This window comes from Emydura macquarii, unplaced genomic scaffold (assembly GCF_026122565.2).
Source record: "Emydura macquarii macquarii isolate MOO-44397 ecotype Brisbane River unplaced genomic scaffold, CSIRO-AGI_Emac_v2 contig_3692, whole genome shotgun sequence".
NCBI classification, from domain to species: Eukaryota; Metazoa; Chordata; order Testudines; family Chelidae; genus Emydura; species Emydura macquarii.
In genome coordinates, this window is record NW_027133829.1 from 8,736,167 (window position 1) to 8,751,934 (window position 15,768).

The 15,768-nt window shown below is 43.7% G+C and overlaps 1 protein-coding gene across 1 annotated transcript in view; it reads left to right on the forward strand.

Annotated features, from left to right (window-relative positions):
* The first annotated feature begins 1,278 nt into the window (after positions 1-1,278).
* The window catches only part of NT5C2 (5'-nucleotidase, cytosolic II), an 84,152-nt gene continuing 69,662 nt past the window's right edge, over positions 1,279-15,768 (forward strand). Inside the window, exon 1 of the mRNA XM_067537065.1 lies at positions 1,279-1,374. Coding sequence (XP_067393166.1) covers positions 1,347-1,374 — 28 coding nt within the window. The 5' untranslated portion in view covers positions 1,279-1,346. The remainder of the gene's footprint in view (positions 1,375-15,768) is intronic.

Consider the following 15,768-nt stretch of genomic DNA (forward strand, 5'->3'; position numbering starts at 1 on the left):
GTCTTTTCCTGCCCTGTGATTTCCTGTTGGGTGTTCCTTGCTTGCACCGGCATCACCTGCCCATGCTAGTGAGATAAACATATGGCCAGCCCCCCATGTTAACCCCATCAACTACTTCTCTGCTTACCCCCATGCTAATATATCATCATCTGTTTCCCCATAATCACCCCAGACTCAGCTGCATCTTTCATCCAGGCCAGAGAACTTCCAGGTTTTGATATTTCCCAGCATCTAAATGATGTACGAAACCACCCCCCCGCAACCGTCTCTACAGTTGCTTGGCAAAATGAGTGTCCCTGATTCCAATGCAATGGGGAGGCGGGCCTGGCACCAGATTGCAAAGCCATGGTAGGGGTGGGGGGAGGGACTGGTACCCCCCGCTGTGCCTGTTAATGTCAGGGACCCAGCATCATGACTCCTGTTGCAGTGCAATGCAGTGCAGTGCCGTACAGAGGGGGTCATTTCTGGCATCTGTTATGAGGAACAAAGACTATGAGTCTGCAGGCACTGAGCGAAAGACTAATCAAACTGCAAGGGCACGTTTAACCAGGGTGGAGTGCTCTTAGCAGGTGACTGTTGCAAAGAGGTGAACTAATGAAGGCAATACAGCCTCTTCTGCACACAGGGCCCCCCCATCAGGGTAGGTGGTCCCAGGCTTCATGTAGGGTGCATGTGCAAATTACCTATTTCTGTCCCTGCCTCAGACTCATTGCTGGGCTGAGCGATGACATTGCAGACCAATGCGGGGCCCGGTCGCACCCGGAATGAAATCAGGTCCATTTTTTGCATCGTCACAGCAGCCTGGGTTTACAGAAGTGCTTGCTATTGCATTTCATAGAAGCATAAAAGCCAGAACAAGCAAAAGGCTGTGCCGCCCTGCTAGCCAGAGCAGGCTTGGGCCTTCGCTGCATTCTCCCCTAGTTTTCAACAGTGGGATTTCCACGTGTAGCCCTGGGAATGACTGTTATTTAGGATTAGGATTATAGGACTGCAGCGGCATCGTGGTCCCTGATCTGGCATCTGCTCTCTCCTGCATCTTGCATCTTTGCATGCACTGTCCAGGTTTTGGCTTGACAGCATCTCTGTTTGCAGCTGTGATGGGGTGGGGTTGCACACTCTCCCCGGTCCCTGGCAGGGTCCGTGTGCGGCTGTGATGGGAGGTTGCACACTCTCCCCGGTCCCTGGCAGGGTCCGTGTGCGGCTGCGCTGGGATGGAGGGAGGGGGGGAGTGGGTTGCTCACCCCCCCCTAGGGGGGCGGTCCATTGGCTCAGAGGGGGCGGAGCGTATCCCCGCGCCTGCGCACTGAGCCGGCAGCGCCGTTGCTGCTGCGGCTGCGGTGCGGTCTATGTATTCTGTCGGCGAGCCGGCGGCGGGTGAGTCGCGGGAGCCTGACCCCTCCCGCCCCACACCGCGGGAGCGCGCGAGGGGCCTCGGACGGCGGGACGCCCCCTCCCCGGCGCGGGCCGCTCTCCTCAGGCTGCCCCCTGGTGCCGTGGCTGAGGGGACCCTCGCGCCTCACGAGCGGCGGGGGAGGGGCGGCGGCGGTTACTGAGGGGCGCCCCCCCAGCCCAGGGGAGGTGCCCCCCCTTCCCAAGGCGGTGGCTGGCTAGAGACCAGCTCGAGGACACCCCCCCTCCGTAGGGTGAGCCCCTGCGGCCTCCAGACTCCCCCCGGCTTCTGGGCGGAGAGGGGCCGCTCGGCTGGGAACGGGGGACCCCCCCCCGTGGTCTGTTTCCTCTCGGGCGCCTCCGCCTGCCCCGCTGCGGCTGTGCCCTTCGCCCGGGGGGCGGCGGCGGGGGGCGGCGCTGCGGACGGAGGGAAGCAATTGGCTTGGCAGCCGGGGACGTGCTCGCGGGGTCGCCTTGCCCCGGGGATTGGCTCAGGGTCACTCGCTTCATTTGAATCGCCCTGGCCTTGGCGAGGGGGGCCGTGGCGGGCTTGAACTGCCAACCCGACGGGGACGGGGACAGAGGGGGAGCCGGATGAATATCAGCCTCGCTCTCTGGAGCTCTCTGGGTTGCAAGACGGGCGCCAGGGAAACAGCCCTGCACGAGCCACTGAGAAACGAGGTGACTGAGCAGGTCCCGGCCATCTCTCTCTCAGCTGGCTCAGGCTCTTCTCATTTCTGACTTCCATGCTGAGCTTGCAGTGGTGGCAGTTAGAAAAACCATACACGTACCCTGAGCACTTCTGCTGGTGACCTCTTTGAGACGGACCCCGAAGAGTCCTGTGCCAGAGCAGAGCTGCACTTCTCAGAATTGTGCTCCCTTGTAACCAGTCCAGAAGCCAAAAGACCGGTTGGGAACTTACCATAAGAGTTGGAGTTATCCATGCATTCATGTAGTTTCATTATATAGTACAACGCAGTTTTTCTTTGTATAGTATGGTCTAAATAAACTAAAAAAACCGAGAGTTCTGTGGCACTTTAAAGACGAACACATTTAATTTTAGCAGGCATAAGCTTTCGTGAGGCTCAGCTCACTTCGTCAGATGCAGAGGTAGAAATGAGAAACATAGGAGCATCATATACATATACAAGCTTCTGCCTGCTAAAATTAAATTTGTTAGTCTTTAAAGTGCCACAGAACTCTCGTTGTTTTTGCTGTATACAGACTAACACAGCTACCCCTCTGGAACTCTAAATAAACTGTATTCCAAAATGCTCCGAAGCATTAAATACTACAGAGATAAACTGGTGAAAAATTTTGAGAGCCAGAGAAACATTTTCAGCTGAGGTTTGAAATCAGAGAGCCATTGTATTTGCTTTTCTAGTATTACTATTATAAGTCATTTGCTAAAACTCAATTTGAGTTGAAATTTGCTAGTCAGCTTTTCAGTTTAGAAGCAATTTTTTTTTTTTAACCAAAGCTTGTTTGAACAAAGTGTGAAGAATGTCTCAAAACATAGGGTCCAGCTCAAATTTAGGTTGTGGAGAATTAAGTTTTATATAGCCTAAAACAAGTAGAAATAATTACACTGGGTTATTTTCAAACTTTAAATTCAAGTTTTCTTTAAAAAAACCCCAAACCAACAACAAAAACCCTTTCCTCTTAGTGTTTGCAACCTAAACATTGAAGCATTATTCTCTTTGGGGAAACCTCAAAAGCACCTTTTAAAAAAAAAAAAGAGAGAGAGAGAAGAAATGAAAGTGAGAAGTCCATTTTCATGTCTGTGCTGAGAGAAATGAAGTGTGTGTGGCGGGGAGACAATCTCAAATAACATTGAAAAGAAAATGTGGGCTTGTTTAAAATATGATTTTTAATCTGACTAATAAAATGTAGTTTCTAATAGAAACTATTGTCTGGGGAAGAGATGGTTTAGGAGTTTGGTTTAGTTTAGGCTTGCAGTGCTCAGAAGTAAGGTGAGCCTGAATCTGCAACCTAAAGTTTTGGGATCCACAGGAGTCACCGATAACCTGCTCCAGAATAAGTGCAGGGGAGAAAGATTGACTGTTGACAGCTCCTCCTTGGTAATGCTACATAGGTAGAATCAGATTGATGATGTGCAGTGGGAGCTAAACTGCCCAGTTGGTCTGCAGAGTTGGAATCATGGAGTGCTATGGGATGTGGGTGATCTGATTCAGCAGAGCCTACCTGCTACTTGGCCACTGGTTAAAATCTAGCAGAGAGATGTAATGACCCAAAGCTGTTGATTTGGCCTTGTGGGAGGTGAATGAGTGGTCTCAGCCCAGTTCCTAATGGAAAGTTCCACATCGTAACTGGCTCTCTGTTTGGCTGTTTTAACGAGAACAAGGATTGAATGGGCTTTGGGACTGATCTCCTGTCTTACTCCTCTGTTTTTGCTTTCTATTAGGTTTGAGACAAGTCAGTGTGGGGGAGTTTCTACTTTTTGTCTGCCTTGTATCTGCTCTTCCTCTGGTTTTGTGATGGTGTGACTCATCAGCATAAAGCTCACTTTAAAAATACTTGTTTTATTGGCATCTTTTAAGAAGACCAAAGTATTAGTCTTTATAATTGGTTACTCTGTGTAGGCGTAGCTTATTCTTTGGATATCTCCATATTTTGCATTTTCATGTAAATTTTCCTCAGTGTAGAAGACCAATTCTGTGCTGCTGAAGAAACCATTATTATGTATCATAGCTAAGATCCAAGTATTAGTGGTTTGTATTTTTTTAATATTATGGATCATAGTTCATTGGAATGGTTCCTAAAATGTTAGGCTATGTCTTGCCAATAGAGAGCACTCAACACAAGTTGATTTTTCTTTTCCTTTATTACCACAAAGTGGTACAGAATGTACAATAAATAGAACTGATGCAATATCTGGGAAAAAAAATTCAATGTTGTTGTTTAAGGCAGCTGGCATGAGCAATTTATAATCTAAATATTGCCTGGCTAAATTAGGATAACCAGTCTGACCCAAACTCCTCACTTTTAGAGACTGTATGTTGAAGGGTCAGACAGGTGCTATGAAAAACATTTAAGCAGATTTGAGAACCTTACAGTATTGAAGCACAGAGGGGTCAGTTAAGGACAGGACATGGGGACGGTGATAGCTTGCCTCAGATGATAGGCGGGGCAAGATAGGAGCCTAAGTGACTCTGTCCATCTGAGAAGTACAATAATCTCTTAAATACAGACAGTTTTATGACTACCATATTATGTACTTTACTTTATCATATAGTCAACAGTAGATTTGTGTGCATTGTCCTGAATATTAGTTCCCTGACACTTAGACACTGCACCCACTTATTTGAGTACTAAATATCTCTGTGCTGAAGCGAAATCTTCCGCTGCTATGTCACTTGTTCAAATCTGGCAGTAACTAAAAGTTGTTCTTGCTAGTTGATGATCTCAGTCCAGTGTCATCTCAGTAGCTATATCTGTCGCAAAACTCACCGTCACAATTGCTGATATGTAGCTCCTTTCCTGGCAGTTTTGGTAGAGACCAAGGACTAAATGAGCCATGGAGACTGTAATCCCTTCTCCCCTATATTTGTTTTTATGGTGCTACTGATGCACACATAGGCCATTAATATTAATAGAACCTTGGCCTGTGGATTTTACCATCTAGATTAGATTTAACACAGCGGAGATAAGTGCAAAAAAGGTGGCAAAGAGATGTGGGGGAGTGAGGGTTACAGTAGGGAAATATCAGTTGATTGCTATTTGCACATCTTGTTTGGGTTTTTAAATGAAACACATGAACATTTGAGCATAACATCTCTAACTTGGAGTGGGAATCAGACGTAGAAGGCAAAGACCAAGCTTGGAAGAGCCCTGTAGACATTCTTTCCAGAACTCAGATAAAGCACTTTAGCAGGGTTTGGTGTGTGGAAGGCTTGCACTAATACTGTCTGTGCTGTACCCATTCAGTGGATAAACAGAGGAATTCAGCCTCTAGATCTGCCAATCTGGCTCCTTTCACCAGTACAAATTCATTTTAAAAAAGAGAAGGGGATGCAGGTGCTCCATTGTGCCCAGCAGTGTCCTAACGTCATTTCATAGTCCGTGTCTAATTTAGTTCTCTAACCATTGGAATAGTATTTACAGCTCCCAGTTAGGCTCAGAATGTTTCAAAACAAACTTCTTATACTGAGTGTATACTTAATAAGCAGCTTGTAGTTTAACTCTTCTGGCGTGGTTTGCCTGCGGGAGGGGAAAAAACAGAGATGAAGCTTTCCTTCGGCACTCCTACAGAGTGCTATGAAATAGTCTGATTTTTCACTGTTTGCTTAAGAAAGCAAAAAGAACAGGCTCTTGGATTAGCTGGCTTTGACCCACACATTTGTAGCTTTCCACACTGATAATCTGTGTAATGTGTGGAACATTTATTAAACCCTCTAGAAAATATTTTTATATATAAAGTGGAGCAAAGTTGAACCTATACTATAATGAAGATATGCTATGAAACAGTGCTATTCATGGAAATCATACTGAGGTAATTGATCTGTCCAGCTCCATTAATTACTAACAAAAACAACTCCGTTTTTGGTCAGTTTTTAAAATATTAAGAGTTGGAGATATCAGAGGGAGATAAATTCTACTGAGATCTTAGGATATGTCATAATCCCTAAACCCCGTTGAGTCTAGCTGGTGTGTTCTGGGTTGACTCAGTCAGCGAACCAGCCCCACAAGTGCCCGGTGAATAAGCAGGGATGGGGAACAGATCAGATCATGTGAATCTCCATCTCACCACCAACTGAAAAAACAGGTTGGAAAATAAATTAATGGTGCTCTCTTTATCTAGAGAAATATCATGCTGTAACTGCAGTTAAACACAGCTATGAATGTCACATTACCTGTTTCCTCATCTTCCTGACTGTTCAACTGATAGGTCAGTGTGGCTTTCTTATTGCATGTAATCAGGGTTACCAGACTGGAGTGAGCAATTAGGGCTAGAACACAGTTCAGGAGATGTATTTTATTTAAATTCACGGTTAGCATATAATGAATGATAAATAAGATAGATCTCTTAATCATTCACCCTTCCAGGGAGAGGGTGGATGAGAAAAGTGGATTATATTTATGGGTCATGTTTTGAGACACTCAGTCTGATTGACTGGGAGCATTGCAGAGGCAGCATGCTCACTCCCTCGGTTAAGGGAGCATTTCAGTTTCTCCGAGGCTAACCTAGAAGTTGTGTTATTGAACTTAGGCTGGATGCAGCTGGTTCCTGTCATTGTCAGTTGAAAGGCTGGGGCAGTCTAATACAGAGCTTTTGGGAGAGTGGGGTGGGGAGGAGAAGAATAATAAAAAATTTAGGGCAAAAAAGGAGAACCCCAGAAGACTCATAGTATGCGAAGTGCCTGTTGTGCTCTTGGTACTATATAAATAATAGTAACCATCGAAAAAGATCCAATGGGCACCCTTTTCATATCTAAACTACTACATTCTGCATAGATACAATTACTAAACTATGCATAGATTTAACTTCACAACACCCCTGTGAGTTAGGGAAGTATTGCCTTTGTTGTACAGTTCAAGAACAGAGGCACAATAGACTAAGTGACTTGCCCAAGATCACGTTGGAAGTCTGGCAGAGTTGGTTATTGAGCCCAGGTCTCAAGTTCTAGGCCAGTGCCTTAACCACAAGTCTGTCCTTTCTGTGTTGGACAAATAATGTCTTAGTCAAAGATTCAGCACCCCAGTGCCATTTAGTAAGCTGGGAGAGGTCACAATATATACATCCTTTTAGACTCCCCAAAAATCCTCCTGTAAAACCAGGAAAGACCAGAGGTGGTATTTTGATATTTCTCAGGTAAAACACAAGCAGAAAAAAAAATCCTTTTAAAAACAAAACTAACTTGGCAGTGCAGCTCTCAGGATTATTTGAACAGCTTGGGATGCTGACTACTTTATGTACATGAAGACTGCTGTTTGTACAGTACATGTTAAAAGATATTGCAGTCATTTATGGAGTTTATTACTAAAGAAAAGCCAAAGGAATGTGTAGGGACGTGTCCTGTATTTTTCCAAGGCAAAGTTGGTGTGTAACAAAAACTGTAGCACAGAAAAGTAAACTTCAGCCTATTTACCAGATGACTGACGGATTGCTAATGTAACACTTTAAAAATAAAAAAAATAGGCTCCAGAGATGACCTTGGCCATTACAGGCCGGTAAGTCAAACTTTAGTACCAGGAAAATTGGTTGAAACTATAGTAAAGAACAGAATTATCAGACACTTAGATGAATACAATATGTTGAGGAAGAGTCAGCACAGTTTTTGTAAAGGGAAATCATGCCTCACCAATCTGTTAGAATTCTTTGAGGATGTCAGCAAACATGGACAAAGATGATCCAGTGTACACAGTGTACTTGGACTTTCAGAAAGTCTTTGATAAAGTTGTTCACGAAGGGCTCTTAAGCAAAGTAAGCAGTCATGGGATAAGAGGGAAGGTCCTCTTGTGGATCAGTAATTGGTTCAAAATGGAAACAAAGGGTAGGAATAAATGGTCAGTTTTCACAATGGAGAGCACCCCAGGATCTGTACAGGGACTAGTACTGTTCAAGATATTCAAAATAAAATATGATCTTGTAGCAGCTATCACGTCAAATCAGTGTTTGCAGCTGTTAACCCTTTATATTGCACAGCAGTAGTAAAAACAACAATAGTTTGCATTGTCAGTGCCTTTCCTTTGAGGATCTCAAATCACTTTGCAAAGATGGATAACCATTAGCATCCCCACTTTCCAAGGCAACTGAGGTATGTTAAGGGACTTATCCAGGGTTCCAGGAACAAGTCAGTTACAGAGTATGGAATCAAACTTTTTATTATTTATATTACAGTAGCATCTAGGACTCCCAATCAAGGATATGAGTCTGGTTGTGATAGGTGCTTCAGTCAAAAATCAATTCCTGGTCCTCAGCTAAAACAACTAAACCAGGGGTTCTCAGACTTTTTCATAGGGTGGAATACTTCTTAGGAGAAAGATTGACTTCATCTTTTGTTTCTAATCACCCCTGTGGCAAGTAGAGCAAACTGCTTGCATGAAAAATAATAAGCAAGTATTTAATGTGTTTTAGGTGTGTCCTTATGCGATTTAGCAGTTGGAAACAAGGAGCAGAGACAGCACAGCGCAAATAGCCAGATTGCCAGCAAGCACTCAGAGCATCACGGTTTGGGTACCTCTGCATTAAATCATGCTGTACATTTTAGAGTGCTCCTTTTCTGTGCAAGACTTTTTTAGGAGCTGAGCATTAGTCTACCAACAGTATGCTGTAAAGAGGGAGATTGTAGTGGATTTCAGTGCAGTCTTCATAGATTTATAGATTTCAAAGCCGTAGTGCAGTCTTCATAGATTTATAGATTTCAAAGCCAGAAGTGATTATCTAGTGGGACCTCTTATATAATACAGGCCATAGAACTTCTCCAAAATAATTCCTAGAGCATATATTTTTAGAAAAACTTTTTGTCTTGTTTTAAAAATTGTCAGTGATGGAGAATCCACCTCAACCCGTAGCAAACTGTTCCAATAGTTAATTACTCTCACCATTAAACATTTACACTTTATTTCCAGTCTGAATTTGCCTAGCTTCAACTTCCAGTCACTGGATTATGTATACCTTTCTCTGCTAGATTGAAAAAGCCCATTATCAAATATTTGTTCCCCATGTAGATACTTATAGACTATAATCAAGTCACTCCTTTATCTTTTCTTTGTTATGCTAAATAGATTGAGCTCTTTGAGTCAATCATTATAAGACATGTTTTCTAATCCTTTAATCATGTTCAAGGCTCTTCTCTGAACTCTCCAATTTATCAACATCTTTCTTGAGTTGTGGACGTCAGAACAGGATACTTTATTCTAGTAATGGTCACATCAGTGTCTAATACACAGTAAAATGACATCTCTACTCCTACTCAAGATTCCCTTGTTTATACATCCCAGGATCACATTAGCTCTTAATAGAATGAGTCTTAAAAGAGTGAGTAGAATAAGTGCAAGGTGAAAAGTCAGTTTTCATCGACAGAGCAGTGGAGGTGTACACACTGAAATGCTTCTCCCGCCAGTATAACTCCCTTGCTACACCAACAAAATAAAACCACTTTGATGAGCGGCATAGAGCTTTTTGCAATATAGTTGAGCGACGCGGCAGCAATGTAGACACTGCGCTCGGTTATGTTGCCCTAAGTGGCCTCCAGGAGGTGTCCCACAATACCCATCCTGACTGCTCTGGTGAGCCGTTTGATTTCTGCTGCCCTGAAGGACACAGGTTTGCGCCACTCCCCCGTTTAAAGGCCTGGGAATTCCTCTTCCTGTTTGCTCGATGTGTGCAATTCACACAGCAGCTTCCCAGCTGACCATGCTGACTGTATGCACCAGACTGTTGGATCTGCTGAGCATGTGGGAAGAGGAGGCTGTGCAGTCGCAACTTTGCACCAACCATAGGAATTTTGATATCTATAGGCTGAGTGGTATGCAAGAGAAGGGGCCTGAGAGGGACACTTCTCAGTGCTAAAATCAAGGAGCTGAGGCAGGTGTACCAGAAGTCAAGGAAGGCCAACCGTCACTCTGGTGTGGCACTGAAAACATGCTGGTTGTATAAGGAGCTGCATGCCAGCCTTGGCGGCGATCCCACCTCCACTGCCAGGAGTCCCATGAATGCTTCAGGGAGGACTGGAGGCAGCGGCCAGCGGACTCAACCCAGATGAGGAAGTAGAGCTGGAGGGGGAAGTGGAGCACACAGCAGAGTCATGCAGTGGTGCAGCGAGTTGGGACCTCTTTTCCACTCTGGAAGGGTCTGATAGTCCCAGCACTCCAGCTCTGGCGTGAAGGGTGCAGGAGAGGGGAGCTCTGGTAAGTGCTCATATTGCTTTGATACTGCATGGTGAGAGGAGTTTGAGCTCTCATATACTTTGTTATATGGTACGCGGGGGATAAGGGACAGAAACTAAGAACAGGGCATATCTGTCTATGCAGTATGGCCCCGGCAGAAAAGTTTGTTAATGTATTTGGGGATGTCCTGGGAATCCTCCTTAGAGATCTCTAGGAAACTTTCCTGTAGGTATTCTGCAATCCTCTGCCAAAGGTTCCTTGGCAGAGCTGCCTTGTTCTTCTTTCTTCTCTTCCTTTCCCACCTCCCCCGGGGAAAACCTTGCTGTGTCACCCGGCAATTATTTCTGCAGGGACCAGAGTGGCACACAGGCAAGCGGCATACAGAGCCGATCTGAAATCACATGCATGCGGAGATGCACCCTTGCATCCTGGGTTACATTTTGGAGTGAGATACCAGGTTCGATTGCCCTACCTGTGGAAAAGGATACCAACATTCAGAATAGGTTTCCTAGCTGCTTATAGTAACTGCCTTCACAAACCACTCTTTGTCCCTTCTTACCCATTCTCCACTGCCCACCCTTTCCTTGCAAACTCACCCTATTTGGGACTCGTGCTGACCTATGTGCTGGCCAAGAGACAGTGAGAAATAGATGTGTGTAAGTTTTGTGATTCACGGGTGTGAGCGCACTCACAATACTCTCTCTGTTCATTGTTTTACTTAGTCTTCTGCAGATGTGCCCTTGGAGACCCACTCCTCCACACTGACAGAACGCATCTGGCAGATAAGGTGGAGACCAAGGAGGAATAAGGAGGATATGTTTCATGAAGTGCTGCAGTCAACAGATGCAGCACATAGCGAAACAAGAGCATGGAGGGAGACAATCAACGAGAGACAGAGGCTGTGAAGCCAGGAAAGGACATGGGCAGGAGCAGATGATAAAGCTCCTGGCTGGCCAGGCAGAGATGTTGAAGTCCCTCATTAACCTTCAATCTGAGCACATCTGTTTCAGACTGCCCCTCCAGCCACCACAGAACTCTGGCCCATGTCCTCCCCAAACTCTCTCACCGCATTCCTCGCAGGTTCCTGGTCCCTCACAGTACCCTGTGTACACCATGCCTAGGGACTGGTTTCCCAATGAAAACTGGAGTTACACCCAGCTGTGAAAGTCCTAACTGTGAGACCATTTTTCTTTGTCATGTCCCTTGGTTGACCAAAAGTTTGTGTTTGATCCTGTTATTAAACTTGAGTCTTTGAAATTAAATGAGTCTGTTTGTGAAATACATACCTCAGTGATTAGCCCCCATGACCCGCAAGGCCTTCTCAGAGTTACTGCTTCCCAGGATAGAGTCCCCCATCTTTCAAGTATGGTCTGCGTTCTTTATTTCTAAATGTATGACAGTGCTGTGCACACATGGTAGAGAAAGCGGAAAATTAGTAAAACAGCAAGAGTCTTGTTGTCTCTCTCACTGTTTTTCTAAAAACAGACTAACACGGCTACCCTGCTGGAACGGAAAATTAGTGTTACTATCAGTATACAGTTAATTAAGAGGCATAAGGATATCAGTTGGGAATGATAAAGCCAGCCCTGATATTGCAATATAGCATTTCTGTAGCGGATATAGAGGTGCAAAAGTGCCATGGAGGCTTGAAAATGTTAGTTAATTTATTAGAGGACTTGTAGTTCATGTTTCAAGACAGGTGAAGCAGTGACAGATCTCTGAGGAAGGAGGGATAGTCTTGTGGTTCAGGCACAGGATCAGGAGCCAGGGGATCTAAGTTCTGTTCTTGGCTGGAAGCACGGAGTCATGCTGTGATCTCACATTTATCACTTTGTGTCTTTCTGCCTCCTTTTCCTTATCTGTAGAATGAAGATAATACTTGCATTCTCCACAGGACTGTTGGAAGCCTTAATTAATAACAGATCCTTAGCTAGGCACTGCTAAAGAAATGCTAAATATTATTATTAGCAAGTAAAGAATGTTAGTTTTTATCCATTCATCATATGTAGTATTAAAAATCATAATCTCCTAGATTAATAATAAACCCTTGATTTGATTAATATCTTTGATGCTATGAAGAATTAATCATCTCCACAAAAGAAACGAGTAGTATTTATTAAAAATATGCTAGAAGGTTATAATAGTAACTAGTAGGGATGTTATTAATGCTCTACACTGATAGTGCCTTCTATGTGAGGATCTCAAAACACACTATGAACATTAATTAATCAAGCCTCACAGCACTTTGTGTTGTAGGGATTCATTACCCCAAAAAAAAAAGAAAAAAAAAAGTGTGTGTTGGTGCAAATGTATACTTTTGCCAGGCTCAGCAGTAGGTGGCAGCTTACCTCTAATTTTCTACTTTTCCCTGGGTGGGAGTTCTATGACAGACATTTTAAAAGCTACATACATATGTTTCCAAGGCTGGCTCTATATTTATGGGGCCTTATTCCTATTAAGTCATGTAGGGTCACATCAGACTTTCTCCTTTTCTGTGACCAGGTGCTCTATTCTTAATAGTTTGGCCAGTGGTACTGTTAGAAGCACCATAGCTGGGTGGTCAGAGGTGTGGAGCATGGGGTCCTATGTGACCTCATAGGAATTCTGCCATGGTAGAGTTACTGTATATCTAAACAGTTAAGAATCCTATAGCGGGTGCTGATGGAGAGAGCCAAAGCAATCTTTAAGTCTGCAGCATCTAGAGGACTGAGCACTTGCTTTAGGAATTAGGAACTCCTGAGTTTTAATCCCATCTGAGACACGTTTCTCACTATGACCTAGGCAAATTGCTTAACTTCTCTGGGTGACAAAAGAAATATAAAATGTGGTGGTAATGTTAATAATGGATCTTCCTCATCTTCCCTCCAACTTTCTGTGGGGGTTTCACAGAGCTCTGTCCTTGGTCCCCTTCTCTCCTCCTCTACACCTTATTTCTGGGTAATCTCACCCACAAACACCAATTCAACTACCATCTCTGTGCTGACAACACATAGATCTCTCTCTCTTCCAGACCTCTCTCATTCTGATCAAGTAAAATTTCAGTCGGTCTCCTGGTAGCTCCTTGTGGATATCTGGCCATCAGCTCAGACTCAGTGTTGCTGAAACAGAGCTTTTAATCTTCCTCCCACAAGCCCTCCCGCCTACTTCCTATCTTTATCACTATGATCAACACCACCATCCTGCCGGTCACTCAAGGGCATAACCTGGTTGTCCTCTTTTACTTGGACCTCTCTCTAGGTCCTCACATGCAGGCTATGTCTAGATCTTACTAATTCTTTCTGCATAACCTCTTTAAGATGTGGCCTTTCCTAACCATCCACACAGCTAAAACTGTTGTCCAGGTTCTCATCATCTTGTGTCTTTATTAAAGCAGTGCCCTTTTCTCTGGCCTCGCTAAATGCAATCTTGCCCCACTCAAACCATTCTGAATGTGGCTGCAAAGATTATTTTCCCAGTCTATTGTTTTGACTATGTCACCCCTCTCTTTGCATCCACCCATTGGCCCCTCCTTTTCTGTCGCATGAAACATAAGCTTCGTCTTCTCTCTTAACATCCTCTCCTCCTTCCACCCGTCTCTCATTTGCTATTGAAGTGTCGACTCCTGTCTCTGATTGGCCAGTGAAGCCAGCCTCCATCTTCCACCTGTTACATTTTAAAACAAGCACCTTCATGCTTTCTCCCATGCTGCTTGGGAGAAAGACCTTCTAAACATCTGCAAAGCATCCTCATTATCTTCCTGCAAATCCCTCCTCAAAACTCTCCTTTCCCTTGATGATTAAAAACAAATCGATAATGGTTAGGTTGTTGGTGTGCTGAGACCACTGCCTGTCATGCTGACCACTGTTGTCTCCTTATTTCCTTGTACTCTTTTGTCTCTCTGTTTCCATGTTTTCTTACACTTAGATTGTAAACACTTTGGGGCAGGAACTCTCTTTTTGTTCTGGGTCTGTACAGTCCTGGCACAGTGGATACTGGTTCATGATTATGGTGATACAAGTAATTAAAAATATTTTGCACAAGAGTGTTCATACACATTGTGTCTGGAAAAGACATCCAAGTTAACAAATTTGTTTAATTTATTTCATAGACTTATTGAAGATTAGAGTTGGAAGGGACCTCAGGAGGTCATCTAGTCCAACCCCCAATTTAATTGTTATGCAGTTATTACCATAGCACCTGTGTGCACTACACAGTGGCTATTTGGCCAGAAATTAAATCACTGTCCATAATAGGCCCTGTAAACAGCTTTTTCCCTCTACTGTTCCACTATCCCAAAAATAACCCACTAGAGACCATAGTCTGTAAACTAAACTATAACAAATGAATGCACGACCCAGAAATGCTTGACCAGCTCCACTGAAGACCCCCTACTTCCTCCCCTTTGGACTGTTGGCAAAAACATCTCAGTTCATCTCAGCCATTGCAGTAGTGCGCAGGGAGAGAGGTAGGCCCTGTGGCAGACACAAGCCCAACCACAAAAGTCTTTATAGATCAGGACCTTAAATAACACCAAGAAGTGGATGGGAAGCCAGTGCAGTTAATAGAGCACATATGTTGTGTTATGAATCCAATCATGTATTTTAATATAATTTACAAACTACATGGCATGTTTTCAATTCAATTCATGCACATCTCCAGTTAGTGTGAACAAGAATTCAACAACAAATTCTTGCCTATTAATACTGTTGAGCAACTATATTGCACTTTTCATGCTCAGAGCTATCTGCAAACATTAACTAATTGCTGTAAGTTGAGACGATGCTAACTGTATCCCTTGAAAAGAATTACTATTCCAGAAAGCGGATCATATTTGCTGTCATCAAAAGAATAAAAAAATGCTCTCAGAGGCAGCCATCTAGGATTAAATGATATAAAATGAGGAATTTATTCAAGGCACAAGACACAAATTAACAGTTTACTGGTTAAGAGACAAGGTGGGTGAGGCAATATCTTTTATTGGACCAACTTCTGTTGGTGAGAGACAAGCTTTTGAGTTATACAAAGCTCTTCTTCAGGTTTAAGTCATTTACTGTCTTCTCTACTTACATTTTGAAATTGTGGGTTTTCACAAAATTGCCAGCGGTTTTAAGTAACTGATCTAATTTTTCAGAAGTAACAGTAATTAAAATGTCTTTCAGAAATGATTTTGTCTTTGGCTACTAAAAAAAATTACTGGCAGATAAGATGAGAATTATTTGAATTGGCAACTCTACAGTTAGACAAAAAACACGAAGAAATGAGTAAATGAAGAGTTAAGGGAATCAATGTAATCCTCCCAAAACTGAAATTTAGATTGAGTATCGGAACTTCATTTTTTATTTGTGGCAGTTCTTTCTAGTGCAAATGGCAGGTCAGCTGTCTATTGTTTGGCAGAAATGAATGGATAGAAATAATTTCAGACCCATTTGAGATTTAAAAAAACAACGAGAGTCCGGTAGCACTTTAAAGACTAACAAAAGTGGGTTACAGCCCACGAAAGCTTATGCCTGCAGAAATTAAATTTGTTAGTCTTTAAAGTGCTACAGG